Raw genomic sequence first — 27,483 nt, forward strand, 5'->3', positions numbered from 1 at the left:
CAACCTACTCAACCTTTCCTCATAAGTCAACCCCCTCATCTCCAGAATCAACCGAGTAAACCTTCTCTGAACTGCCTCCAATGCAAGTACATCCTTAAATGCGGAGACCAAAACTGTACGCAGTACTCCACCAATACCCTGTACTGTTGTAGCAGGACTTCTCTGCTTTTATACTCCATCCCTCTTGCAATAAGGGCCAAGATTCCATTTGCCTTCCTGATTACGTGCTGTACCTGCATACTAACTGTTTGTATGGAAGGCAAAGAGTCGTCCAGATTCCGGAAATTTGTTCCGAAAACCGGACATTTTTTTATTTAAACGGCGCAAATACAGGGTCGTACACACCTGCTCCTGAGCCTTTCGGAATGGCCCTGACCCATTTATGACTCCTGACCCATGTGTAACCCAAGCCGACCCGACCTAACCCCCGTGCGACGCGAGCCAACGCCCCCCTGACCCTGTGCGACCCAAGCCGAGCCGACCCCTGTGTGACCCGAGCCGACCCGACCTGACCCCCGTGTGACCAGAGCCGACCCGACCTGACCCCCGTGTGACCCAAGCCGACCCGACCTGACCTCTGTGTGACCCAAGCCGACCCGACCTGAGCCCCGTGTGACCCGAGCTGACCTGACCTGACCCCTGTGTGACCCGAGCTGACCCGACCTGACCCCTGTGTGACCCGAGCCGACCTGACCTGAGCCCCCTGTGACCCGAGCCTCACGCCCCTCCCCGTGTGACCCGAGGTGACACCCCGCCCCCCCGACCCACATCCTCCTCTTGGATTTCTTCTCAGAAATCAGGAAATACCCGAGACTCGGCCCAGGGGTTTCCGGATTCTGCACATCAGATTTCTTCTCCGTAATCCGGAAAAACCCGAAAACCGGAATGGCCTCGGTCCTGAGATTTCCGGTTTCAGGACATTCTACCTGTATTATGAGACGAAAATAAATTTCACACTGAGCCGCACAAGTAGAAATTAGGGTAAGTGACCAAAAGCTTGGTCAAAGAGGTTTTAAGGAACGTCTTGAAGGAGGAAACATAGAAACATAGAAAATAGGTGCAGGAGTAGGCCATTCGGCCCTTCAAGCCTGCACCACCATTCAATGAGTTCATGGCTGAACATGCAACTTCAGTACCCCATTCCTGCTTTCTCGCCATACCCCTTGATCCCCCTAATAGTAAGGACTTCATCTAACTCCCTTTTGAATATATTTAGCGAATTGGCCTCAACAACTTTCTGTGGTAGAGAATTCCACAGGTTCACCACTCTCTGGGTGAAGAAGTTTCTCCTCATCTCGGTCCTAAATGGCTTACCCCTTATCCTTAGACTGTGACCCCTGGTTCTGGACTTCCCCAACATTGGGAACACTCTTCCTGCATCTAACCTGTCTAAACCCGTCAGAATTTTAAACGTTTCTATGAGATCCCCTCTCATTCTTCTGAACTCCAGTGAATACAAGCCCAGTTGATCCAATCTTTCTTGATATGTCAGTCCCGCCATCCCGGGAATCAATCTGGTGAACCTTCGCTGCACTCCCTCAATAGCAAGAATGTCCTTCCTCAAGTTAGGAGACCAAAACTGTACACAATACTCCAGGTGTGGCCTCACCAAGGCCCTGTACAACTGTAATAACACCTCTCTGCCCCTGTACTCAAATCCCCTCGCTATGAAGGCCAACATGCCATTTGCTTTCTTAACCGTCTGCTGTGCATGCCAACCTTCAATGACTGGTGTACCATGACACCCAGTTCTCGTTGCACCTCCCCTTCTCCTAATCTGTCACCATTCAGATAATAGTCTGTCTCTCAGTTTTTACCACCAAAGTGGATAACCTCACATTTATCCACATTATACTTCATCTGCCATGCATTTGCCCACTCACCTAACCGATCCAAGTCACTCTGCAGCCTCATAGCATCCTCCTCACAGCTCACACTGCTACCCAACTTAGTGTCATCCGCAAATTTGGAGATACTACATTTAATCCCCTCGTCTAAATCATTAATGTACAATGTAAACAGCTGGGGCCCCAGCACAGAACCTTGCGGTACCCCACTAGTCACTGCCTGCCATTCTGAAAAGTCCCCATTTACTCCTACTCTTTGCTTCCAGTCTGACAACCAGTTCTCAATCCATGTCAGCACACTACCCCCAATCCCATGTGCTTTAACTTTGCACATTAATCTCTTGTGTGGGACCTTGTCAAAAGCCTTCTGAAAGTCCAAAAATACCACATCAACTGGTTCTCCCTTGTCCACTCTACTGGAAACATCCTCAAAAAATTCCAGAAGATTTGTCAAGCATGATTTCCCTTTCACAAATCCATGCTGACTTGGACCTATCATGTCACCTCTTTCCAAATGCGCTGCGATGACTTCTTAATAATTGATTCCATCATTTTACCCACTACTGAGGTCAGGCTGACCGGTCTATAATTCCCTGTTTTCTCTCTCCCTCCTTTTTTAAAAAGTGGGGTTACATTGGCTACTCTCCACTTCATAGGAACTGATTCAAAGTCTATGGAATGTTGGAAAAAGACTGTCAATGCATCCGCTATTTCCAATGCCACCTCCTTAAGTACTCTGGGATGCAGTCCATCAGGCCCTGGGGATTTATCGACCTTCAATCCCATCAATTTCCCCAACACAATTTCCCGACTAATAAGGATTTCCCTCAGTTCCTCCTTCTTACTAGACCCTCTGACTCCTTTTATATCCGGAAGGTTGTTTGTGTCCTCCTTAGTGAATACCGAACCAAAGTACTTGTTCAATTAGTCTGCCATTTCTTTGTTCCCCGTTATGACTTCCTCTGATTCTGACTGCAGGGGACCTACATTTTTCTTTACTAACCTTTTTCTCTTTACATATCTATAGAAACTTTTGCAGTCCGTCTTAATGTTCCCTGCAAGCTTCTTCTTGTACTCTATTTTCCCTGCTCTAATCAAACCCTTTGTCCTCCTCTGCTGAGTTCTAAATTTCTCCCAGTCCCCAGGTTCACTGATATTTCTGGCCAATTTGTATGCCACTTCCTTGGCTTTAATACTATCCCTGATTTCCCTTGATAGCCACGGTTGAGACACCTTCCCTTTTTTTAATTTTACGCCAGACAGGGATGTACAATTGTTGTAGTTCATCCATGCGGTCTCTAAATGTCTGCCATTGCCCATCCACTGTCAACCCCTTAAGTATCATTCGCCAATCTATCCTAGCCAATTCACACCTCATACCTTCAAAGTTACCCTTCTTTAAGTTCTGGACCATGGTCTCTGAATTAACTGTTTCATTCTCCTTCCTAATGTAGAATTCCACCATATTATGGTCACTCTTCCCCAAGGGACCTCGCATAATGAGATTGCTAATTAATCCTCTCTCATTACACAACACCCAGTCTAAGATGGCCTCCCCCTAGTTGGTTCCTCGACCTATTGGTCTAGAAAACCATCCCTTATGCACTCCAGGAAATCTTCCTCCACCGTATCGCTCCACCATTGGTGGCCGAAGGAAAGGGAGGTAGAGAGGCGGAGAGGTTTAGGGCGGGAGTTGCAGAGCTTGGGGCCTAGACAACAGAAGGCACGGCCACCAATGTTGGAGTGATTATATTCAGGAATGATCAATGGGCAGAATTAGAGGAGCGCAGACATCTCAGGGGATTGTGAGGCTGGAGGAGATTACAGAGATAGGAAGGGGCAAGACCGTGGAGGGATTTGAAAACAAGGATGTGAATTTTGAAATCGAGGTGTTGCTTAACCATGACTAGTGGCCTCCCCCTTCAACGACTGCTCTAACTGGTGCTTTGTGGGTAGAGGAACGCTGAAGTACTTCATCCATATTGGGGAGGGGTGGGGTGTGATGAATATTCACAGTCCCCTGAGGGAAGAAATGTTTCCTCATTACAGTCTTAAATAACAACATAAGAACATAAGAAATAGGAGCAGGAGTAGGCCATATGCCCCCTCGAGCCTACACCGCCATTTAATAAGATAATGGCTGATCTGATCACGGACTCAGCTCCACTTCCCCGCCCGCTCCCCATAACGCCTTATCCCCATATTGTTTAAGAAACTGTCTATTTCTGTCTTAAATCCATTCAATGTCCCGGCTTCCACAGCTCTCTGAGGCAGCGAATTCCACAGAGTTACAACCCTCTGAGAAAATAAATTTCTCCTCATTTTAATTTTAAATGGGCGGCCCCTCATTCTAAGATTATGCCCCTTAGTTCTAGTCTCCCTTATCAGCGGAAATATCCTCTCTGCATCTACCTTCTCGAGCTCCCTCTGTATCTTACATTGTTCAATAAGATCACCACTTATTCTTCTAAACTCCAATGAGTACAGGTCCAACCTGCTCAACCTTTCTTCAGAAGTCAACCCACTCATCTCTGGAATCAACCTAGTGAACCTTCTCTGAACAGTCTCCAATACAAATATATCCTTCCTTAAATTCGGAGATCAAAACTGTACGCAGTACTCCAAGTATGGCCTCACCAATACCCTGTACAGTTGTAGCAGGACTTCTCTGCTTTTGTACTCTATCCCCTTTGCAATAAAGGCCAACACTCCATTTGCCTTCCTGATCACTTGCTGTACCTGCATACTAACTTTTTGTGTTTCATGAACAAGGACCCCCAGGTCCCTCTCTACTGAAATATTTTGTAATCCCTCTCCATTTAAATAATAATTTGCTTCTTTATTTTTCCTGCCAAAGTGGATAACCTCACACTTTTCCATCTGCAAAATGTTTGCCCACTCACTTAACCTGTCTATATCCCTTTGCAGATTCTTTGTGTCCTCCTCACAACTTGCTTTCCCACCCATCTTTGTATCATCAGCAAACCTGGCTACATTACACTCGGTCCCGTCATCGAAGTCATTAATATAGATTGTAAATAGTTGAGGCCCCAGCACTGATCCCTGCGGCACCCCACTAGTTACCGTTTGCCAACCAGAAAATGACCTATTTATCCCGACTCTCTGTTTTCTGTCAGTTAGTCAATCCTCAATCCATGCTAATATATTACACCCAACCCCCTGAGCTCTTATTTTGTGCAGTAACCTGTTATGTGGCACCTCATCGAATACCTTCTGGAAATCCAAATACACTACATCCACTGGTTCTCCCTTATCCACCCTGCTCGTTACAGTCTCAAAGAACTCCAGTAAATCTGTCAAACATGATTTCCCTTTCATAAAACCATGCTGACTCTGCTTGACTGCATTATGATTTTCTAAATGTCCTGCTATTGCTTCCTTAGTAATGACCTCCAGCATTTTTCCAATGACAGATGTTAGGCTAACTGGTCTATAATTTCCCGCTTTCTGTCTCCCTCCTTTCTTAAATAGGGATGTTACATTTGCGATTTTCCAGTCCGCTGCAACCTCTCCAGACTCCAGGGAATTTTGCTAGATTGCACCCAGTGCATCCATTATCTCTGCAGCCACTGCTTTTATGACCCTAGGATGCAGGCCATCAGGCCCAGGGGACTTGCCCACTAATTTATCGAATACTACTTCATTAGTGATAGTGATTGTATTAAGTTCCTCCCTTCCTATAGCCCCTTGATTATCCATTATAGAGATGTTTTCAGTGTCTTCTTTTGTGAAGACCAATAAAAAATATTTGTTCAGCCTCTGCCATTTCCCTGTTTCCCATTATTATTCTCCAGTCTCATCCTCTAAGGGACCAATGTTTACTTTAGCTACTCTCTTTTTATTTACATGTTGAAACTCTTACTATCTGTTTTTATATTTATTGCTCATTTACTCTCATAATCCATCTTCTCTCTGTTTATTATCTTTTAAGTCGTCCTTTGCTGGTTTTTAAAAATTTCCCAATCCTCTGGCCTCCCACTAATCTTGGCCACATTATATCCCATTATTTATACCATCCTTTACTTCCTTAGTTAGCCACGGATGGTTCTCCTTTCTCTTACAGTCTTTCCTCCTCATTGGGATATATTTTTGTTGCGAGTTACAAAATATCTCCTTAAATGTCTGCCACTGCTCATCAACTGTCCCACTCTGTAATCTATTTTCCCAGTCCACTTTAGTCAACTCTGCCTTCATACCTTTGTAATCACCTTTAATTAAGATCAGGACACTGGTTTGAGACCCAACTTTCTCACCCTCCAACTGAATTTGAAATTCAACCATGCTATGATCACTCTTTCCTAGAGGATCCTTTACTCGGAGATCATTAATTTATCTTGTCTCATTACACAGTACCCGATTCAAGATAACCTGCTCCCTGGTTGGTTCCACAATGTACTGTTCAGTGAAACCATCCCGGATACACTCTATGATCTCCTCCTCAAGGCTCCCTTGGCCAATTTGATTTGTCCAATGAATATGAAGATTATTGCCGTACCTTTCTTACAAGCCTCCCTTATTTCTTGATTTATGCTCTGGACTTAAATGGCACGACCCACTGAGGATGTCTATGCCCCGAATATAAAGAGTGGGGGAGAAATTGACTCCTCTGCGCTTCCCATTAGCGCCTCTAGCTGGCGAGAGTACCGACACCCGCGAACTTCCCTTGCAGGTTAGCAGCAGCGGTAAACCCTAACGCCACGATCTCCTGCGGCCCAGAGACCATGACATCATGCGGTGCGCAGCACCCCGTTACCGCTCCGGATGCAATATTCGCTCCCGCCCCCCCCCCCCCGCAGCATCGCTGGGCGTCAACAATGGCAGCTGCAGGAGGCGTCGTCGAGGTCAGCCGGTTGCTTGGGGAGCCGCCATTAAAGGGCCATTTTTTTCACGTTTTCTTCTGCAGCGATTGATCAGCCCTGCACTCTGTTAGAGTGCTTGGGGCTGATCGTCGCTGATTCTGGCTGCCGTCGGCGGGCAGGGGATTCGATTCCTTGCTGGACCCAACGCAATGGCCCTTCCCTTTAAGGGAGGAAAGGAGTCTCCAATCTCGGCAGCGCTGCACGGGACATTGTGCGGCGCTCTGCCGCTATGGCTCCTCTTGCCTGGTTCAGCGCTCCACGGGCAGTGGTAGCCCTTGATTTAGCCATCCACTTCCCTCCTGGAGCACTAAACCGCAAGTTCGCCTCCGCTGGAATTGGGTAGCGCCCGGCGATAACATTTGCGCTCCCGCAAAACTTATCGCCTGAAACGGGACGCCACGCGATTTCTAGCCCAGTATTGGGTTTACTCAAATTCAATCTTTTATGGACCGATTTCAAACACTCACTTTGGCTAAATGAATGGCGTGATTGTTCTTTCCCATTTTCTTCTGGTATTTTTGCCTCAGACAGTATACGCTGACCAGTGTGACTATCAGCATGGCCACAAACACGGTTACAGATGAGGCCACTGCAATTACAATGGTTTTTTCTTGTTTACCACGGGTCTCGCAGTATTTGCCAGAATACCACCAATCCTCGCCCGTTGGACACCTGTAAAATCATAGAATCATAGAAGTTTACAGCCGGCCAATAAGAGGCTACCCAGCCTAATCCCACTTTCCAGATCTAGGTCCGTAGCCCTGCAGGTTACGGCACTTCAGGTGCATATCCGAGTACTTTTTAAATGTGGTGAGGGTTTCTGCCTCTACCACCCTTTCAGGCAGTGAGTTCCAGACCCCCTCTGAGTGGAGAAAATTCCCCTCAAATCCCCTCCAAACCTTCTACCAATTACTTTAAATTTATGCCCCCTGGTTGTTGACCCCTCTGCTAAGGTAAATAGGCCCTTTCTATCCACTATATCTAGGATCTTCATAATTTTATACACCTCAATGAGGTCTCCCCTCAGCCTCCTCTGTTCCAATTAAAACAGACCCAGCCTATCCAATCTGTCCTCATAGCTTAGATTCTCCACTCCCGGCAACATCCTCGTAAATCTCCTCTGTACCCTCCCCAGTGCAATCACGTCCTTCCTGTAATGCGGTGACCAGAACTGCACGCAGTACTCCAGCTGTGGCCTAACCAGTGTTTTATACAGTTCAAGCATAACCCACCTGCTCTTGTATTCTATGCCTCGGCCAATAAAGGTAAGCATTTCGTATGCCTTTTAACCACCTTATTTACCTGGCCTGCTACCTTCAAGGATCTATGGATTGCACTCCAAGATCCCTTTGTTCCTCTACACTTCTCAGTATCCCACCATTTAATGTATATTCCCTTGCCTTGTTCGACCTCCCAAAATGCATTACCTCACACTTCTCCAGATTGAATTCCATTTGCCACGGTTCTGCCCACCTGACCAGTTGAGTGATATCTTCCTACAGCCCGCAGCTTTCCTCTTCATTATCAACCACACAGCCGAGTGCAGTATCATCTGCAAACTTCTTAATCATACCCCCTATATTGAAGTCTAGTTCATTGATGGGCAATATCTCAGGAACTGGGGCAGACAAATACTGTGATGCACTCAACGGTGAGAAAGAAAGGAGTTACTTTGGTTTGAATAATATCTAATGAACCAATGTACGCCTGGAATTTCCTTGGGGGAGGTTACACAGCATTAAATAGAATTTTACAGCATTCGTCATGTAAATTACAAAATGTACAGGATATTTGTCCCAACAGGTCCATGCTCCACACCAGCCCCCTCCCACCCAGCTTCACCTCAACATATCCTTCTATTCCTTTCTCACTCATGTGTTTATCTGGCTTCCCCTTAAATGCATCGATACTATTCGCCTAAATGAAAAGAAAAGACTTGCATTTATATAGCGCATTTAAATCAAAGGACAAATCATTCTCTTAATTTTTCATATGGTGTGTTGTATGGTAGCTGTGATAAGTCTTCCTCTTAATAGCATTCCTTGTCTTTGTTTGCTGGAGAGCAAGACAAGGAAAAGGAACAAGGCAGAATCCAGGCTCTGGCTACTATACCACAACCAGCCAAGCCACAAATGGATGCCCAATGGCATGTGGTGAAGCAGGGGCTGAATGGTGAAATATGGCATATAGACCACGCTATAAGTACCGATAGTTGGCCATGGCTCAGTGGGTGATACTCTCACCTCTGAGTCAGAAGGAAATGGATTCATGTCCCGCTCCAGAGACCTGAGCACACAAAGGGTGTTAAAAAGACAAACCTGAAGGCTCTGTGCCTCACTGCGAGGAGTATTCGGAATAAGGTGGACGAATTAACTGCGCAGATAGCAGTTAATGGATATGATGTAATTGGCATCACAGAGACATGGCTCCAGGGTGACCAAGGCTGGGAACTCAACATCCAAGGGGTATTCAACATTTAGGAAGGATAGACAGAAAGGAAAAGGAGGTGGGGTGGCGTTGCTGGTTAAAGAGGAAATTTACGCAACAGTAAGGAAGGACATTAGCTTGGATGATGTGGAATCTGTATGGATGGAGCTATGGAATACCAAAGGGCAGAAAACGCTAGTGGGTGTTGTGTACAGACCACTAAACAGTAGTATTGAGGATGGAGACAGCATCAAACAAGAAATTAGGGATGCGTGCAATAAAGGTACAGCAGTTGTCATGGGCGACTTTAATCTACATATTGACTGGGCTAACCAAACTGGTGGCAATGCGGTGAGGAGGATTTCCTGGAGTGTATTAGGGATGGTTTTCTAGACCAATATGTCAAGGAACCAACAAGAGGGTTGGCCATCCTAGACTGGGTGATGTGTAATGAGAAAGGACTAATTGGGCATCCATTTGTGGCTTGGCTGATTGTGGTATAGTAGCCAGAGCCAGGATTCTGCCTTGTTCCTTTTCCTTGTCTTGCTCTCCAGCAAACAAAGACGAGGAATGCTATTCGGAGGAAGACTTATCACAGCTACCATACAACACACCATATGAAGAATCTTTTTGTGCGAGGCCCCTTGGGGAAGAGTGACCATAATATGGTAGAATTCTTTATTAAGATGGAGAGTGACACAGTTAATTCAGAGACTAGGTTCCTGAACTTGGGGAAAGGTAACTTCGATGGTATGAGACGTGAATTGGCTAGAATAGACTGGCGAGTGATACTTAAAGGGGCGACGGTGGATAGGCAATGGCAAACATTTAAAGATCACATCAATCAACTTCAATAATTGTACATCCCTGTCTGGAGTAAAAGTAAAACGGGGAAGGTGGCTCAACCGTGGCTAACAAGGGAAATTAAGGATAGTGTTAAATCCAAAGAAGAGGCATATAAATTGCCAGAAAAAGCAGCAAACCTGAGGACTGGGAGAATTTTGTAATACAGCAGAGGAGGACAAAGGGTTTAATTAGGATGGGGAAAATAGAGTATGAGAGGAAGCTTGCTAGGAACATAAAAACTGACTTTAAAAGCTTGTATAGATATGTGAAGAGAAAAAGATTAGTGAAAACAAACATAGGTTCCTTGCAGTCAGATTCAGGTGAATTTATAATGGATAACAAGGAAATGGTGGACCAGTTAACCAAACACTTTGCTTCTGTTTTCACGAAGGAAGACACAAATAACCTTTCGGAGGTACTAGGGGACCGAGGGTCTAGTGAGAAGGAGGAACTGAAGGATATCATTATTAGGCGGGAAATTGTGTTAGTGAAATTGATGGGATTGAAGGCCGATAAATTCCTGGGGCCTGATAGTCTGCATCCCAGAGTACTTAAGGAAGTGGCCCTAGAAATAGTGGATGCATTGGTGATCATTTTCCAACAGTCTATCGACTCTGGATCAATTCTTATGGACTGAAGTGTAGCTAATGTAACACCACTTTTTAAAAAGGAAGGGAGAGAGAAAGCGGGTAATTATAGACCGGATAGCCTGACATCAGTAGTGGGGAAAATGTTGGAATCAATTATTAAGGATGTCATAGCAGCGCATTTAGAAAGCAGTGACAGGATCGGTCCAAGTCAGCATGGATTTATGAAAGGGAAATCATGTTTGACAAATCTTCTGGAATTTTTTGAGGATGTAACTAGTAGAGTGGACAAGGGAGAACCAGTGGATGTGGTGTATTTGGACTTTCAAAAGGCTTTTGACAATGTCCCACACAAGAGATTGGTGTGCAAAATCAAAGCACATGGTATTGGGGTTAATGTATTGACGTGGATAGAGAACTGGTTGGCAGCCAGGAAGCAGAGAGTCGGGATAAACGGGTCCTTTTCAGAATGGCAGGCAGTGACTAGTGGAGTGCCGCAGGGCTCAGTGCTGGGACCCCAGCTCTTTACAATATACTTTAATGATTTAGATGAAGGAATTGAGTGTAATATCTCCAAGTTTGCAGATGACACTTGTAAAGTCCTGTCCCCTCAGTACAGATTCACACGAGGCATGTAGTGAAGTCAAGGTCACCTTTATTTCACAGCACCTTTATTTCACAGCTCTGGAATGCTGCACTTGCCTAAGACCTGTCCTTATATACCTGTCTGGGGCAGGTATCCCAGTGTCTCCTGCAAGTGCACCCCTGGTGGTAAGGTATGCTGGTGGTTACAGGTCATATCTTATTACAGTCATGTATAGCATGTTAGGATACAGTTATATATAATAATGTAAAATACATGACATCACCCTCCCCCAAGGTATTATTGTCTTTATAGTTTCAGTCTCTCAGGTGGTCTACGCACTCGCGTGGAGCGTCTGAGTTGTGGCTCAGTTGTTTGTCTTGGTGTCTGTTTTTCTTTGGGTGTGGTTGCTGGTATCTCGCCTGGGCTGTCTGTTTCAATTGGTGTGATTGTTGTTGACTCGCCTGAGCTGTCTGTTGGGATTGCCCTTTCCTCAGGTTGTTCCCTCTGTCTGTCCACCAGGTGTGGTGCGAGTTCCACATTGTAGTCTGCCTCTGGTTCCGCAGTGTTGTTGGTAAATCTGCTTTTGACTTGGTCTACATGCCTCCGGCAGGTTTGGCCATTGTCCATTTGCACTACCAGTAGCCTGTTTCCTTCCTTGCCCTTAACTGTCCCTGCAAGCCATTTGGGACCTCTGATTTGGCGAGCCGTCAAGGGCGAACCTGTGGACTCAAAGGCATTGATTGCCATGACTATCTCACAGTCCTGTTCGTCAGAACCTTCCGTGGTCACCAGGGGTAGTCTGCTGAGCGCGTTGGCACAGTTGTCTGTGCCTGGTCTGTGCCTTATGGTACAGTTGTAGGACGCCAGCATGAGTGCCCACCGTTGAATTCGCGCCGAGGCGTTGGCGTTTATTGCCTCGCTCTCGGATAGGAGGGACGTGAGGGGCTTGTGGTCAGTTTCTAATGCGAACTTGGCCCCGAAAAGATTTTGGTGCATCTTTTTGACACCGTACACGCACGCAAGCGCCTCCTTCTCTACCATTCCGTACCCACGCTCCACCCGCGAAAGTGACCTGGAGGCATAAGCTATGGGTTGTAATTTGCCGCAGTATTGACATGTTGTAAAACGCACCCGACCCCATACGCTGACGCATCGTATGTGAGAACTAGCTTTTTACCTGGATCAAAGAAAGTCAAAACACTGTTGGAACACAGAAGGTTGCGTGCCTTATTGAAGGCGCGTTCCTGGGCGTCCCCCCAAAACCAATCACACCCCTTCCTGAGTAGCACATGGAGAGGCTCCAGCAGCGTGCTTAAGTTCTGCATAAAGTTCCCAAACTAATTGAGTAGCCCAAGAAAGGCACACAGTTCTGAGACATTCCGGGGCCTGGGTGCCAGGCGAATTGCTTCTGTTTTGGACTCTGTTGGGTGGATTCCATCAGCGGCAATCCTTCTGCCCAAAAATTCAACCTCGGGTGCGAGAAACAGGCACTTGGATTTCTTAACTCTTAGGCCTACCCGATCCAACCGCTTTAGTACTTCCTCCAAATTACGGAGATGGGAGTCGGTGTCCCTGCCCGTGATAAGTATGTCGTCTTGAAATACAACCGTCCCCGGGATGGACTTGAGCAGACTCTCCATATTGCGCTGGAATATGGCAGCTGCCGACCTGATGCCGAATGGGCATTGATTGTAGATGAAAAGGCCTCGATGTGTGTTGATGGTGGTGAGTAGCTTGGATTCCTCAGTCAATTCTTGCGACATATACGCAGATGTGAGGTCTAGTTTTGAGAAAAGTTTACCTCCAGCCAATGTGGCAAATAAGTCCTCCGCTCTGGGCAGCGGGTACTGGTCCTGTAGGGAGACTCTGTTTATGTAGATTTGTAGTCCCCACAAATTCGTACGGATCCATCAGGCTTCATGACTGGGACGATGGGACTTGCCCAGTCGCTAAATTCCACAGGTGATATAATGCCTTCCCGCAGAAGCCTGTCCAGTTCGTGCTCAATCTTTTCCCTCATCACATAGGGTACAGCTCTGGCCTTGTGATGGACCGGTCTAGCATCCTATGTGATGTAGATTTTGACTTTGGCCCCTTTGAAAGTGCCTACACCTGGCTGAAAGAGATGTTCAAATCGCTTTATAACTGTTGAGCAGGAGGTCCGTTCCTGGCATGAACATCATTCCATTTCCAGTTTAGTTTTGCCAACCAGCTTCTCCCCAGCAGTGCTGGGGGGTCTCCGGGGACAATCCACAGGGGAAGTCGGTTTACTGTCCCTTTGTGTGTGACAGAGAGCATGGCGCTGCCGAGGACTGGTACGATTTCTTTGGTATAGGTCCTTAGTTTGGTGTCGACCCTTGTGAGTTTTGGTCTGTCTCTTTTATGCGGCCACAGTTGTTCAAATTGTTGAGCGCCCATGAGAGATTGACTCGCTCCCGTATCCAGCTCCATGTTGACAGATATCCCGTTGAGTAGGACCCTCATCATTATAGGAGGCATCTTGTTGTAGGAGCGGCGGCCATTGATCGTGTTGACCCGCTGTACATCGGTGTCCCGGGTATTGTCCCCACCTTCTTCTGGTCCGCTTTCCGACCCATCCGATTCGTATACCAGCGGAGCTGCCATTTTTTTGCACATGCGGGCCAGATGCCCTGTGTATTCACAATTTCTGCAAACAGCCTGCTGAACTCGACATCCCCTTGACGAGTGCACACCCCCACACCTCCAGCACAGACCGCTTCCATTGTTTCCAAAGAATGAGCTGCGTCTGGCTGATCTCTTTTGAGCTTCTCTCAGTTGTAGTTGATTGCTCGCATTGTGGGTTGATGAGGTGTGAACGGCCGTCCCTGTGGCCCTTGATGGCTTCTGGCACCACTGCCTGCTGTCGAGAACCTGTTCTCCCGCTTTTGTCTGTGTGTGGGGGTAGCAGCTTGTTTCACGCTGTGAACGCCTTGTTCTGATATTTCATTAGTTGTCGTACCTGCATTGTAAATCAACCTCGTTTCTTCTTCCCCTGCCAAGAATGTCTGTGCAACCAGTGCTGCTGCCTCTCAGGACAGGTTCTTGATCTCTACGAGCTTTCGGAATATGCCTGCTTGGCTTATTCCTTCAATTAAAATGTCTCTCAGCATTTCTCTCCTCAGTTCATCGGAGAACTCACATAAACTAGCCAACCTCCGAAATTCCGCCACGAAGTCGGGTATGCTCTGGCCCACACAGCGTCTGTAGCTGTAGAATCTGTGTCTGGCCATGTGTAGGCTGCTCGCTGGCTTCAGGTGGCCTCTTACCAGTGTGCTCAATTCTTCAAACGACTTGCTTGCTGATTTCTCGGGTGCCAGCAGATCTTTCATTAAAGCGTATGTTTTCGAGCCACAGCTGGTCAAGAGATGGGCTTTTCTCTTGTCTGCTTTGTCGTCTCCTAACCAGTCTTTGGTCACAAAGCTTTGCTGGAGCCTTTCTATAAAGTCCTCCCAATTGTCTCCAGCATTGTACTTTTCATCTGATCCATTGTTCGCCATTCTGTGGATTCTGTAATCCCGTAACTCGTCGCCACTGTAAAGACCTGTCCCCTCAGTACAGATTCACACGAGGCATGTAGTGAAGTCAAGGTCACTCTGGACCTGCACCTTTATTTCACAGCTCTGGAATGCTGCACTTGCCTGAGACCTATCCTTATATACCTGTCTGAGGCAGGTATCCCAGTGTCTCCTGCAAGTGCACCCCTGGTGGTAAGGTATGCTGGTGGCTACAGGTCATATCTTCTTACAGTCATGTATAGCATGTTAGGATACAGTTATATATAATAATGTAAGATACATGACAAAACTAAATTGGGTGGCGGTGTGAGCTGTGAGGAGGATGCTAAAAGGCTGCAGAGTGACTTGGACAAGTTAGGTGAGTGGGCAAATGCATGACAGATGCAGTATAATGTGTATAAATGTGAGGTTATCCACTTTGGGGGCAAAAACACGAAGGCAGAATATTATCTGAATGGCGGCAGATTAGGAAAGGGGGAGGTGCAACGAGACCTGGGTGTCATGGTTCATCAGTCATTGAAAGTTGGCAAGCAGGTACAGCAGGCGGTGAAGAAGGCAAATGGTATGTTGGCCTTCATAGCCAGGGGATTTGAGTATAGGAGCAGGGAGGTCTTACTGCAGTTGTACAGGGCCTTGGTGAGGCCTCACCTGGAATATTGTGTTCAGGTTTGGCCTCCTAATCTGAGGAAGGACGTTCTTGCTATTGAGGGTGTGCAGCGAAGGTTCACCAGAATGATTCCCAGGATGTCGGGACTGACATATGAGGAGAGACTGGATCAACTGGGCCTTTATACACTGGAGTTTAGAAGGATGGGAGGGGATCTCATAGAAACTTACAAGATTCTGACGGGACTGGACAGGTTAGATGCGGGAAGAATGTTCACGATGATGCAGAAGTCCAGACCCAGGGGACACAGTCTTAGGATAAGCGGTAGGCCAGTTAGGACTAAGATGAGGAGAAATTTGTTCACTCAGAGTGTTGTTCACCTGTGGAATTCCCTACCGCGACAGTTGTTGATGCCAGCTCATTGGATATATTCAAGAGGGAGTTAGATATGGCCCTTACGGCTAAAGTGATCAAGGGGTATGGAGAGAAAGCAGGAAAGGGGTCCTGAGGGAATGATCAACCATGATCTTATTGAATGGCGGTGCAGGCTCGAAGGGCCGGATGGCCTACTCCTGCACCTATTTTCTATGTTTCTATGTTTCTCTCTAGTCTGACACTCCGGTAAAGTTCTGAGAGAGTGCTGCACTGTCGGAGGTGCCGTCCTTCGGATAAGATGTTAAACCGAGGCGCCATTTGCCCTCTCGGGTGGACGTAAAAGATTCCACGGCACTATTCGAAGAAGAGCAGGGGAGTTCTCCCCCTATCAGCAGCCCCCCTGGTGTCATGAGCCAATACTTATCCCTCAACCAACATCACTAAAACAGATTATCTGATTATTATCACGTTGCTGTGGGAGCTTGCTGTGCGCAAATTGGCTGCCGCATTTCCTACATTACATCAGTGACTGATCTTCAAAAAGTACTTCAGTGGCTGTAAAGTGTCCTGAGGTCACGAATGGTGTTATGTAAATAAAAGTTTTTTCTAGCTTATCGAAATTTTCTAGTTTTTAGTAATCAGCATGAGACTGCAATAATAACAAAAGGCATTACCTGCATACAGGTTCTCCATTTTCTACAATGCACACACCACTGTTTTTACATTGAAAGTCAAGACATGATCCTGGGATATCTGTTGCTGGTTCGCTGGTCGTGTTGGCGATGGGTGCTGACGGTGTAGGTTGTAGGCCAACAAGATGAGAGACGTCTAAAAGGACAAAGTACAATATCTCAATGGGCAATTATTTACGCTTGGTGTCTTCACAGCTGATCCAACACATTTTCACATCACTATAAGTGCAGATTTCTTCAAACGCTTAACCTGAATTCTGTGGTACTGGTCCGGTGGAGCTCAGTAATCTCAAGCATCATCAGCATCACAGGCAGTCCCTCGAGGTTGAGGATGACTTGCTTCCACACTAAAAATGAGTACTCGGGGTGAGTGATGAACTCATTTTAAACGGTGGAAGATGCCTGTGCGTAAATCCTTTTAACGTGGGGTGACCATTGCACACCAGCCACCACAAGGGCTTGACGGAGCAAGGTCTTGGTCCAGTGGCAAGGGTTGACCAAGATGACTGGGAACCAGGCTCCGCCACATGTGCCAATACATACACACAAAAAACTCAAACACATATAATCATCATCAGCACGGGCAGTCCCTCGAATCGAGGATGACTTTCTTCCACGTCAAAAAGTTCACAGGTGTTTCAATGAAAGACCTAATATTCCAGATCCCGAACTACATGTTGAAGGGTGGAAGATTCCTGTGCGTGGATTTTTTTAATGTGTGGTGACCGTTGCACACCAGCCACCACACGGGGCTTGGCAGAGCTAGGCCTTGGTCCAGTAAGACAACTGGAGACCTGCTCTGCTGCACGGACCCAGTGCGCACACATATTGCAGTGTATTGCAGTGTATATATATCTAGGAAAGGCATCTCAAGCATGTCTTTATCATCATGCACTGCACCGTGATGGTAAGTTATTACCCAAGATAGCTTTACGTTTACTTACTTTGTCGAAAATGAGTTCCATATTTAATTCGTTATGTAAACTTGCTCAAAGGTTTTGGGCTGGATTTTCCATCTATTGCCGCCTCTGTTCATGCCCCGGAGTGGTGGTAACGGCGGTGGAAATGATTTCCGGGTGGACAGCCAGCTTCCAGCGCCCCGTCGAGACACTCGGTGCCGGTTTTGCGGGGCAGCAGTACCGCCTGTGAGCACGAGCCGGTGTGCAACGCCCTCTGGTTGCAACACCGGTCTGAAATTTGCTTGCGGCGGGACCCGTAGCAGCGCCCCCTAGTGAGACCGCCTGGGAAAGCGGGTGGTCCGAGCTGTCCCAGCGACGGTGAGGGAAGGAATGTCCACCTGAGGTAAGTGTGATTGGTTTTTTTTGTTTTTATTTTTGTGATTTAACTTTATGTGGAGTGAGCAAAGGCACTGGGAATGCTTTTTTTTTTGAAATTCGTAGCCAATCGTTCCAATTCTTTGTCAAATCACAAACGCCAGAGGTCACCTTGCACATGCCAAGGATCACTCTGCGCCAATGCTCTTAGCCAAAAGGCCTAGAGCCACTGCACCGTTCCTGGAAGTACTGCAATACCAGGTTCGTGCCATGGAGGTGGATGGGTCAAGCCACCCCACACACCTCCGTGGAGGTGGATGGGTCAAGCCACCCCACCCACCTCCTGTTTCCAAAAAAGCAAGCATATACCTTCCTGACCAGGGAGAAACCACCCGGAGGTCATGGTGGCTGGTCAGGTCAGTTACGCATGATCTTAGCCAAAAGGCCGAGAAGCGCTTTGTTGGCGATTTTGTTCCCCCAGGGAAGCCCCCGAGAGAGATGTAGAAAGCCTCCCTTAGCACCCCGCCCCACACTCAGGGCCCCGCTGGTGAATTTTGTGGCTGCAAAACGCAAACTATTTCCTGGCGCAAAATTTACTGCTCCGCCGCTATTAGTGCCCTAATTAGTCTCAAACTGAATTTCCACCCGAAGGGTTAGTGCTTGTATCTACCTCACTGGGAATTGATAAACATAACAGGGGTGTATAGGCCTGAATTTGGTCAAGGCCCCCGCCCGCCCAAGTGCCGCCCAAAGTGTCGCCGATGGCCGCCGAGGTACCGGACGGTTCTTTGGGCGGGATATTCATTGGCAGAGGTCCCTCGAAGGTCGGCGTGCGGCAAATCTTCGACGTTCGTCGCCAATCTGGGCGGCGGCGGGCGGCAGGTCTCATTGTCGGCGGCAGAGGCGCTTGCCGCCCAAGTGCCGCCGAGGATGGAGTCGGTGCAACAGAGGGTCAAAGCGCTGAAAATAAAAAGCATCAAAAGACCAACATTAAAAAAAATCTGACGACCCTTCATGGGATTCAAAAATAATTTCAATAAACTTCACTGACCTTTTTTTTACAGGATCTTGACTCTCACCGTCGGGGACAAAGCAGCGGTCCACGGCCGACTCCCGCCCGCACCAATCCGGCATCTCGGCGGGCCGGAGTCTACCTACCCGCATCGGCCGTCCGCTGTCGGCCCGCCCGCCTCAGGCCCACGTCGAAAGTGGCACTGGGCAGTTTGAGCAGAGGCATGTCAGTGGCAGTCGGCGGTAACTTCTCCAGTTTCGGCCCCTGTATATTTTGTTTGCTTTATAACTGAACTGTGCACAGTTCTGGTCTCCATATTACAAAAAGGACATAGAGGCAGAGGATATAAAGGTGCAGAAAAGATTTACAAGGATGACACCAGAATTGAGAGGTTGTAGCTATCACAAAAGATCAAACAGGCTGGGGGTCTTTTCACTAGAACAGAGAAGGCTGAGAGGGTGATGATAGAGCTCCTTATGATGAAGGGGTTTGATAAGGTCGATGTGGAGAAGATGTTTCCACTTGTGGGGAGACCAAAACGAAGGGCCATTAATATAATGGTAATGGTATCCAATCAAAAACAAGGGCATACAAAGTGGACTAAACTAGTGGGAGGACAGAAGACTGGGAAGCTTTTAAAAGCCAGCAAATAATAACTAAAAAAAATGATTAAGAAAGGGAAGATCGACAATGAAAGTAAACTAGCACGAGTTTTGATAGGTATATAAAAAGGAAAAGAGTGGCTAAAGTAAATGTTGGTCCCTTAGAGGACGAGACCGGGGCATTAGTAATGGGGAACATGGAGATGGCAGAAACTCTGAACAAATATTTTGTATCAGTCTTTACGGTAGAGGACACTAAAAATATCCCAACAGTGGACAATCAAGGAGCTTTTGCAGGGGAGGAACTTAACACAATCATAATCACTAAGGAGGTAGGACTCAGTAGGTTAATGGGACTAAAGGCAGATAAATCCCCAGGACCTGATGGCTTGCATCCTAGGGTCTTATGAGAAGTAGTGGCAGGGATAGTGGATGCATTGGTTGTAATTTACCAAAATTCCCTGGATTCTGGGGAGGTCCCGGCAGACTGGAAAACTGCAAATGTAATGCCCCTATTTAAAAAAGGAGGCAGACAAAAAGCAGCAAGCTATAGACCAGTTAGCCTAACATCTGTGGCTGGGAAAATATTGGGAGTCCATTATTAAGGAAGCAGTAACAGGACATTTGGAAAATCATAATTCAGTTAGGCAGAGTCAGCATGGATTTATGAAGGGGAAGTCATGTTTAACAAATTTGCTGGAATTCTTTGAGGATGTAACGGGTAGGGTGGATAAAGGGGAACCAGTGGATGTGGTGTATTTGGACTTCCAGGAGGCATTTGACAAGGTGCCACATAAAAGGTTACTGCACAAGATAAAAGTTCACGGGGTTGGGGGTAATATATTAGCATGGATAGAGGATTGGCTAATGAGCAGAAAACAGAGAGTCGGGATAAATGGTTCATTCTCTGGTTGGCAATCAGTAACTAGTGGGGTGCCACAGGGATCAGTGCTGGGACCCCAACTATTTACAATCTATATTAACGACTTGGAAGAAGGGACTGAGTGTAATGTAGCCAAGTTTGCTGATGATACAAAGATGGGAGGAAAAGCAATGTGTGAGGAGGTCACAAAAAACCTGCAAAAGGACATAGACAGACTAAGTGAGTGGGCAAAAATTTGGCAGATGGAGTAAAATGTTGGAAAGTGTGAGGTCATGCACTTTGGCAGAAAAAAAAAATCGAAGAGCAAGTTATTATTTAAATGGAGAAAGATTGCAAAGTGCTGCAGTACAGCGGGACCCGGGGATACTTGTGCATGAAACACAAAAGGTTAGTATGCAGGTACAGCAAGTGATGAGGAAGGCCAATGGAATCTTGGTCTTTATTGCAAAGGTGATGGAGTATAAAAGCAGGGAGGTATTGGGGAGGCCAAACCTGGAATAAAGTTTAAAGTTTTGGTTTCCATATTTAAGAAAGGATATACTTGCTTTGGAGGCAGTTCAGAGAAGGTTGATTCCAGAGATAAGGGGGTTGACTTATAAGGAAAGGTTGAGTAGGATGTGCCTCTACTCTTTGGAATTCAGAAGAATGAGAGGCAATCTTATCGAAACGTATAAGATTATGAGGGGGCTCGACAAGGTGGATGCAGAGAGGATGTTTCCACTGATAGGGGAGACTAGAACTAGGGGGCATAATCTTAGAATAAGGGGCCGCACATTTAAAACTGAGATGAGGAGGAATTTCTTCTCTCAGAGGGTTGTAAATCTATGGAATTCACTGCCTGAGAGCTGTGGAAGCCGAGACATTGAATACATTTAAGACAGAGATAGACAGTTTCTTAACTGATTAGGGAATAAGGGGTTATGGGGAGCGGGCAGGGAAGTGGAGCTGAGTCCATGATCGGACCAGCCATGATCGTATTAAATGGCGGAGCAGGCTCGAGGGGCCGTTTGGCCAACTCCTGCTCCTATTTCTTATGTTCTTATGTATTATAAATCCAATGGAGAATTCAGGAGAAACTTCTTTACCCAGTATGTGGAACTCGCTACAAGGAGTGGTTGAGGCGAATAGCGCAGATGCATTTCAGGGGAAGCTAAATAAGTACATGAGGGAGTAAGGAATAGAAGGTTATGCTGATAGGGTGAGATGAAGAGGGGCGGGAGGAAGTTTGTTTGGAGCATAAACACCGGCATGGACCTGTTGGGCCGAATGGCCTGTTTCCATGCTGTAAATTCTATGCAATTCTACGTAAAGCAAAATGATCAGTTTTAAAGAGACCGGTAACATTTTGTAGTAGTTAAACAATACTTTTCTCTCTGATGTAGATGGCTTGATAGCCTTTTCTCATCATCCGACTTTATGTTTCTTGAACCATAAGATGTAACGCAGCGAGTCTAGAACACAGAATCATACCTTCCACGGTTAAAAGAAAATAGGCGTCATCTCCCTTGATAAACTCTCTGCTTTTCAATCTCTCGTGGGATAAAAACGTACTGACTCCCATTCCTGGCCCCCGATGATACGTGGTGCCATCAGGTTCCGTCACTAAAACTCCGACTTTTGCAGGGTTATCCCAGCGGAGGGTACCTGCAAAACACAGTCAGGCAGCAATAGAAACATAGAAAATAGGAGCAGTAGTAGGCCATTCGGCCCTTCGAGCCTGTACCACCATTCAATATGATCATGGCTGATCCTCTATCTCAACACCATATTCTCACTTTTTCCCCATACCCCATGATGCCTTTTGTTTCTAGAAATCTATCTATCTCCCTCTTAAATATATTCAGTGACTTGGCCTCCACAGCCTTCTGTGGTAGAGAATTCCACAGGTTCACCACCCTCTGAGTGAAGAAATTTCTTCTCATCTCAGTCCTAAATTTCCTACCCCATATCCTGAGACAGTGACCCCTTGTTCTAGACTTCCCAGCCAGGGGGAAACATCCTCCCCGCATCCAGTCTGTCCAAACCCGTCAGAATTTTATACGTTTCAATGAGATCCCCTCTCATTCTTCTAAACTCTGGTGAATACAGGCCTAGTTGGCCCAATCTCTCCTCATACGACAGTTCTGGATGTGGACAGCAAAATCGGAAATGGAAGCACAAAGGTTGATTAAAGACATCAACTGACCTTGAGAGTCGATGTCACTCGGATCTGTGGTGATACTTCTTTGGTGAGACATGCGACGTCTGATGTCTGGATGTTGGTCCATCAACAACATGGTCCCCTGTATCCATGGACACGGCCATTGAAGACGGCCATCATTGTCTCCACTGACCAAGTGGAAAAACACGCCAAGATAAAAGGGCCGACTGCTTGTGCCATTTACGTACACCTTAATTTGAAATGCGTATCCTTTGCTGGAATAATACCTTGGGCTGTAGATGACACCATTGTGCCCCGATGGGCTTGTGTTTAAAATGTGAGTAAAGTTCCTGATGTGCCACACGTGGGTGGGGCAATGTGTCTCTGAGAGGTTAACATCATCGATAGAAATGCCCCCAGTGGAGCCAGCTGCTCCTTTCACGCCTTCAAAAACAACGCGGAACTTTCTGGAGACGTTCAGGCTGATGTGGTGAAGTTGCCAATAATTCAGACTTGCGACTGTTGCGAAAAAATAAATTAAAAGTATTTTTCGGCAATCAATGAGCCATTTCTAATTGGTGCGTGATTTTACTGAAGAAGATACATATAAGAACATAAAAGAAATAGGAGCAGGAGTCGGCCATACGGCCCCTCGAGCCTGCTCCGCCATTCAATAAGATCATGGCTGATTATTGACCTCAATTCCACTTTCCCACCCAATCCCGATATCCCTTGATTCCCCCAAACTCCAAAAATCTATCGATCTCAGCCTTGAATATACTCAGTGACCTGGCGTTAAAATCTCTCTCAGCCAGTGACAACGCCTCAAAAATGGCGGTACCAACTTTCAACCCCTGAGCCTCCACAGCCCTCTGGGCTAGGGAACTGCAAAGCTTCACCGCCCTCAGAGTGAAAAAGTTCTTAAGAACATATGAAATAAAAGCAGGAGTAGGCCATATGCCCCTCGAGCCTGCTCCACCGTTCAATAAGATCATGGCTGATCTGATCTTGGGCTCAGCTCCACTTCCCCGCCCGCCCCCCATAACCCTTTACTCCCTTATTGCTCAAAAATCTGTCTATCTCTGCCTTAAATGTATTCAATGACCCAGCCTCCACAGTTCTCTGGGGCAGAGAATTCCATAGACTTTGTCCCTTAATTCTAGCTTCCCCTATGAGTGGAAATAACCTCTCTGCATCCACCTTGTCGAGCCCCCTCATTATCTTAAATGTTTCGATTAGATCATCTCTCATTCTTCTGAAAACCAATGTGTATAGGCCCAACCGACTCAACCTATCTTCATAAGTCAAACCCCATCTCCGGAATCGACCTAGTGAACTTTCTCTGAACTGCCTTCAATGCAAGTATATCCTTCCTTGAATATGGAGACTAAAACTGTATGAAGTACTCTAGGTGTGGCCTCACCAATACCCGGCACAGTTGCTTTTATTCTCTATCCGCCTTGCAATAAAGGTCAGCATTCCATTTGCCTTCCCGATTACTTGCTGTACATGCTTCATAAATGTTTGCGCTTCATGCACAAGCACTCCCAGGTCCCTCTGTACTGCAGCACTTTGCAATTTTTCTCCATTAAATTATAATTTGCTTTTCTATTTTTTTCTGCCAAAGTGGATAACCTCACATTTTTCCACATTATACTCCATCTGCCAAATTTTTGCCCACTTACTTAGCCTGTCTATATCCCATTGCAGATTTTTTGTGTCCTCCTCACAATTTTCTTTCATAGAAAAATGGAAACATAGAAAATAGGTGCAGGAGTAGGCCATTCGGCCCCTCGAGCCTGCACCACCATTCAATAAAATCATGGCTGATCATTCCCTCAGTACCCCTTTCCTGCTTTCGCTCCATGCCCTTTGATCCCTTTAGCTGTGAGGACCATATCTAACGCCCTCTTGAATATATCCAATGAACTGGCATCAACAACTCTCTGTGGTAGGGAATTCCACAGGTTAACAACTCTCTGAGTGAAGAAGTTTCTCCTCATCTCAGTCCTAAATGGCCTACCCCTTATCCTTAGACTATGTCCCCTGGTTCTGAACTTCCCCATCATCGGAAACATTCTTCCCGCATCTAACCTGTCCAGTCCTGTCAGAATCTTATAAGTTTCTATGAGATCCCCTCTCATCCTTCTGAACTCCAGTGTATAAAGACCCAGTTGATCCAGTCTCTCTTCATATGTCAGTCCCGCCATCCTGGGAATCAGTCTGGTGAACCTTCGCTGCACTCCCTCAATAGCAAGAACGTCCTTCCTCAGATTAGGAGACCAAAACTGAACACAATATTCCAGGTGAGGCCGCACCAAGGCCCTGTACAACTGCAGTAAGACCTCCCTGCTCCTATACTCGAATCCCCTAGCTATGAAGGCCAAAATACCATTTGCCTTCTTCATCGCCTGCTGTACCTGCATGCCAACTTTCAATGACTGATGAACCATGACACCCAGATCTCGTTGCACCTCCCCTTTTCCTAATCTGCTGCCATTCAGATAATATTCTGCCTTCGTGTTTTTTCCCCCAAAGTGGATAACCTCACATTTATCCACATTATACTGCATCTGCCATGCATTTGCCCACTCACCTAACCTGTCCAAGTCACCCTACAGCCTTTTAGCGTCCTCCTCACAGCTCACACCGCCACCAGTTTAGTGTCATCTGCAAACTTGGAGATATTACACTCAATTCCTTCATCTAAATCATTAATGTATATTGTAAATAGCTGGGCTCCCAGCACTGAGCCCTGCGACACCCCACTAGTCACTGCCTACCATTCTGAAAAGGACCCGTTTATCCCAACTCTCTGCTTCCTGTCTGCCAACCATCTATCCACGCCAGTACATTACCCCCAATACCACGTGCTTTGATTTTGCACACCAATCTCTTATGTGGGACCTTGTCAAAAGCCTTTTGAAAGTCCAAATACACCACATCCACTGGTTCTCCCTTGTCCACTCTACTAGTTACATCCTCAAAAAAATTCCAGATGATTTGTCAAGTATGATTTCCCTTTCATAAATCCATGCTGACTTGGACCGATCCTGTCACTGCTTTCCAAATGCGCTGCTATTTCATCCTTAATAATTGATTCCAACATTTTCCCCACTACTGATGTCAGGCTAACCGGTCTATAATTACCCGTTTTCTCTCCCTCCTTTTTTAAAAAGTGGGGTTACGTTAGCTACCCTCCAGTCCATAGGAACTGATCCAGAGTCGATAGACTGTTGGAAAATGATCACCAATGCATCCACTATTTCTATATCCACTTCCTTAAGTCATCTGTGATGCAGACTATCAGGCCCCGGGGATTTATCGGCCTTCAATCCCATCAATTTCCCTAACACAATTTCCCACTCTTTAAGGAGATCCTTCAGTTCCTCCTTCTCACTAGACCCTCAGTTCCCTAGTATCTCCGGACGGTTATTTGTGTATTCCTTCGTGAAAACAGAACCAAAGTATTTGTTTAACTGGTCCGCCATTTCTTTGTTCCCATTATAAATTCACCTGAATCTGACTGCAAGGGACCTACTCTTGTCTTCACTAATCTTTTTCTCTTCACATATCTATAGAAGCTTTTGCAGTCAGTTTTTATGTTCCCAGCAAGCTTCCTCTCATACTCTATTTTCCCCGAACTAATTAAGCCCTTTGTCCTCCTCGGCTGTATTACAAACTTATCTCAGTCCTCAGGTTTGCTGCTTTTGCTGGCCAATTTATATGCCTCTTCCTTGGATTTAACACTATCCTTAATTTCCCTTGTTAGCCACGGTTGAGCCACCTTCCCGTTTTTCTTTTTACTCCAGACAGGGATGTACAATTGTTGAAGTTGATCCACGTGATCTTTAAATGTTTGCCATTGCCTATCCACCATCAACCCGTTAAGTATCACACGCCAGTCTATTCTAGCCAATTCACGTCTCATACCATCGAAGTTACCTTTCCCCAAGTTCAGGACCCTAGTCTCTGAATTAACTGTATCACTCTCCATCTTAATAAAGAATTCTACCATATTATGGTCACTCTTCCCCAAGGGGCCTTCCACAACAAGATTGTTCATTCGTCCTTTCTCATTACACATCACCCAGTCTAAGGTGGCCAGCCCTCTAATTGGTTCCTCGACATATTGGTCTAGAAAACCATCCGTAATACACTCCAGGAAATCCTCCTCCACTGCATTGCTATCAGATTGGTTAGCCCAGTCAATATGTAGATTGAAGTCGCCCATAATAACTGCTGTACCTTTATTGCATGCATCCCTAATTTCTTGTTTGATGCTGTCCCCATCCTCACTACTATTGTTTGGTGGTCTATACACAACTCCCACTAGCGTTTTCTGCCCTTTGGTATTCCGTAGCTCCACCCATACAGATTCCACATCATCCAAGCTAATATCCTTCCTTACTATTGCATTAATTTCCTCTTTATCCAGCAACACCACCCCACCTCCTTTTCCTTTCTGTCTATCCTTCCTAAATATTGAATACTCCTGGATGTTGAGTTCCCAGCCTTGGTCACCCTGGAGCCATGTCTCCGTGATGCCAATTACATCATATCCGTTAACTGCTATCTGCACAGTTAATTCGTCCACCTTATTCCGAATACTCCTCGTATTGAGGCACAGAGCCTTCAGGCTTGTCTTTTTAACACCCTTTGCCCCTTTAGGATTTTGCTCTAATGTGGCCCTTTTTGCTTTTTGACTTGGGTTTCTCTGCCCTCCACTTTTACTTTTCTTTCTATCTTTTGCTTCTGCCCCCATTCTACTTCTCTTTGTCTCCCTGCGTAAGTTCCCATTTCCCTGCCATATTAGTTTAACCCCTTCCCAACAGCACTAGCAAACACTCCCATCTTTGTAAAATCAGCAAACTTGGCTACATTACACTCAGTCCCTTCATCCAAGTCATTAATATAGATTGTAAATAGTTGAGGACCCAGCACCGATCCTTGCGGCACCCCACTAGTCACTGTTTACCAAGCGGACTTTGACCCATTTATCCCGACTCTCTGTATCCTGTTAGTTAGCCAATCCTCTATCCATGCTAATATATTACCCCCAACCCCGTGAACTTTCAACTTGTGCAGTAACTTTTTATGTGGCATCTTATCGAATGCCTTCTGGAAATCCAAATACATCACATCCACTGGTTCCCCCTTATCCACCCTGCTCATTACATCCTCAAAGA

The 27,483-nt window shown here is 46.3% G+C and overlaps 1 protein-coding gene and 1 pseudogene across 1 annotated transcript in view; both read right to left on the bottom strand.

Moving 5' to 3' along the window:
- Positions 1 to 7,161: 7,161 nt before the first annotated feature.
- mep1ba (meprin A subunit beta a) overlaps positions 7,162 to 27,483 on the bottom strand; it is a 77,489-nt gene continuing 57,167 nt past the window's right edge. Inside the window, 4 exon segments of the mRNA XM_070888647.1 lie at positions 7,162 to 7,399; positions 16,366 to 16,519; positions 21,625 to 21,798; positions 22,340 to 22,813. Coding sequence (XP_070744748.1) covers positions 7,162 to 7,399; positions 16,366 to 16,519; positions 21,625 to 21,798; positions 22,340 to 22,813 — 1,040 coding nt within the window.
- LOC139279159 (U2 spliceosomal RNA) lies at positions 17,882 to 18,114 on the bottom strand (annotated as a pseudogene).

This window comes from Pristiophorus japonicus, chromosome 1, assembly GCF_044704955.1.
Source record: "Pristiophorus japonicus isolate sPriJap1 chromosome 1, sPriJap1.hap1, whole genome shotgun sequence".
Lineage (NCBI taxonomy): Eukaryota > Metazoa > Chordata > Chondrichthyes > Pristiophoridae > Pristiophorus > Pristiophorus japonicus.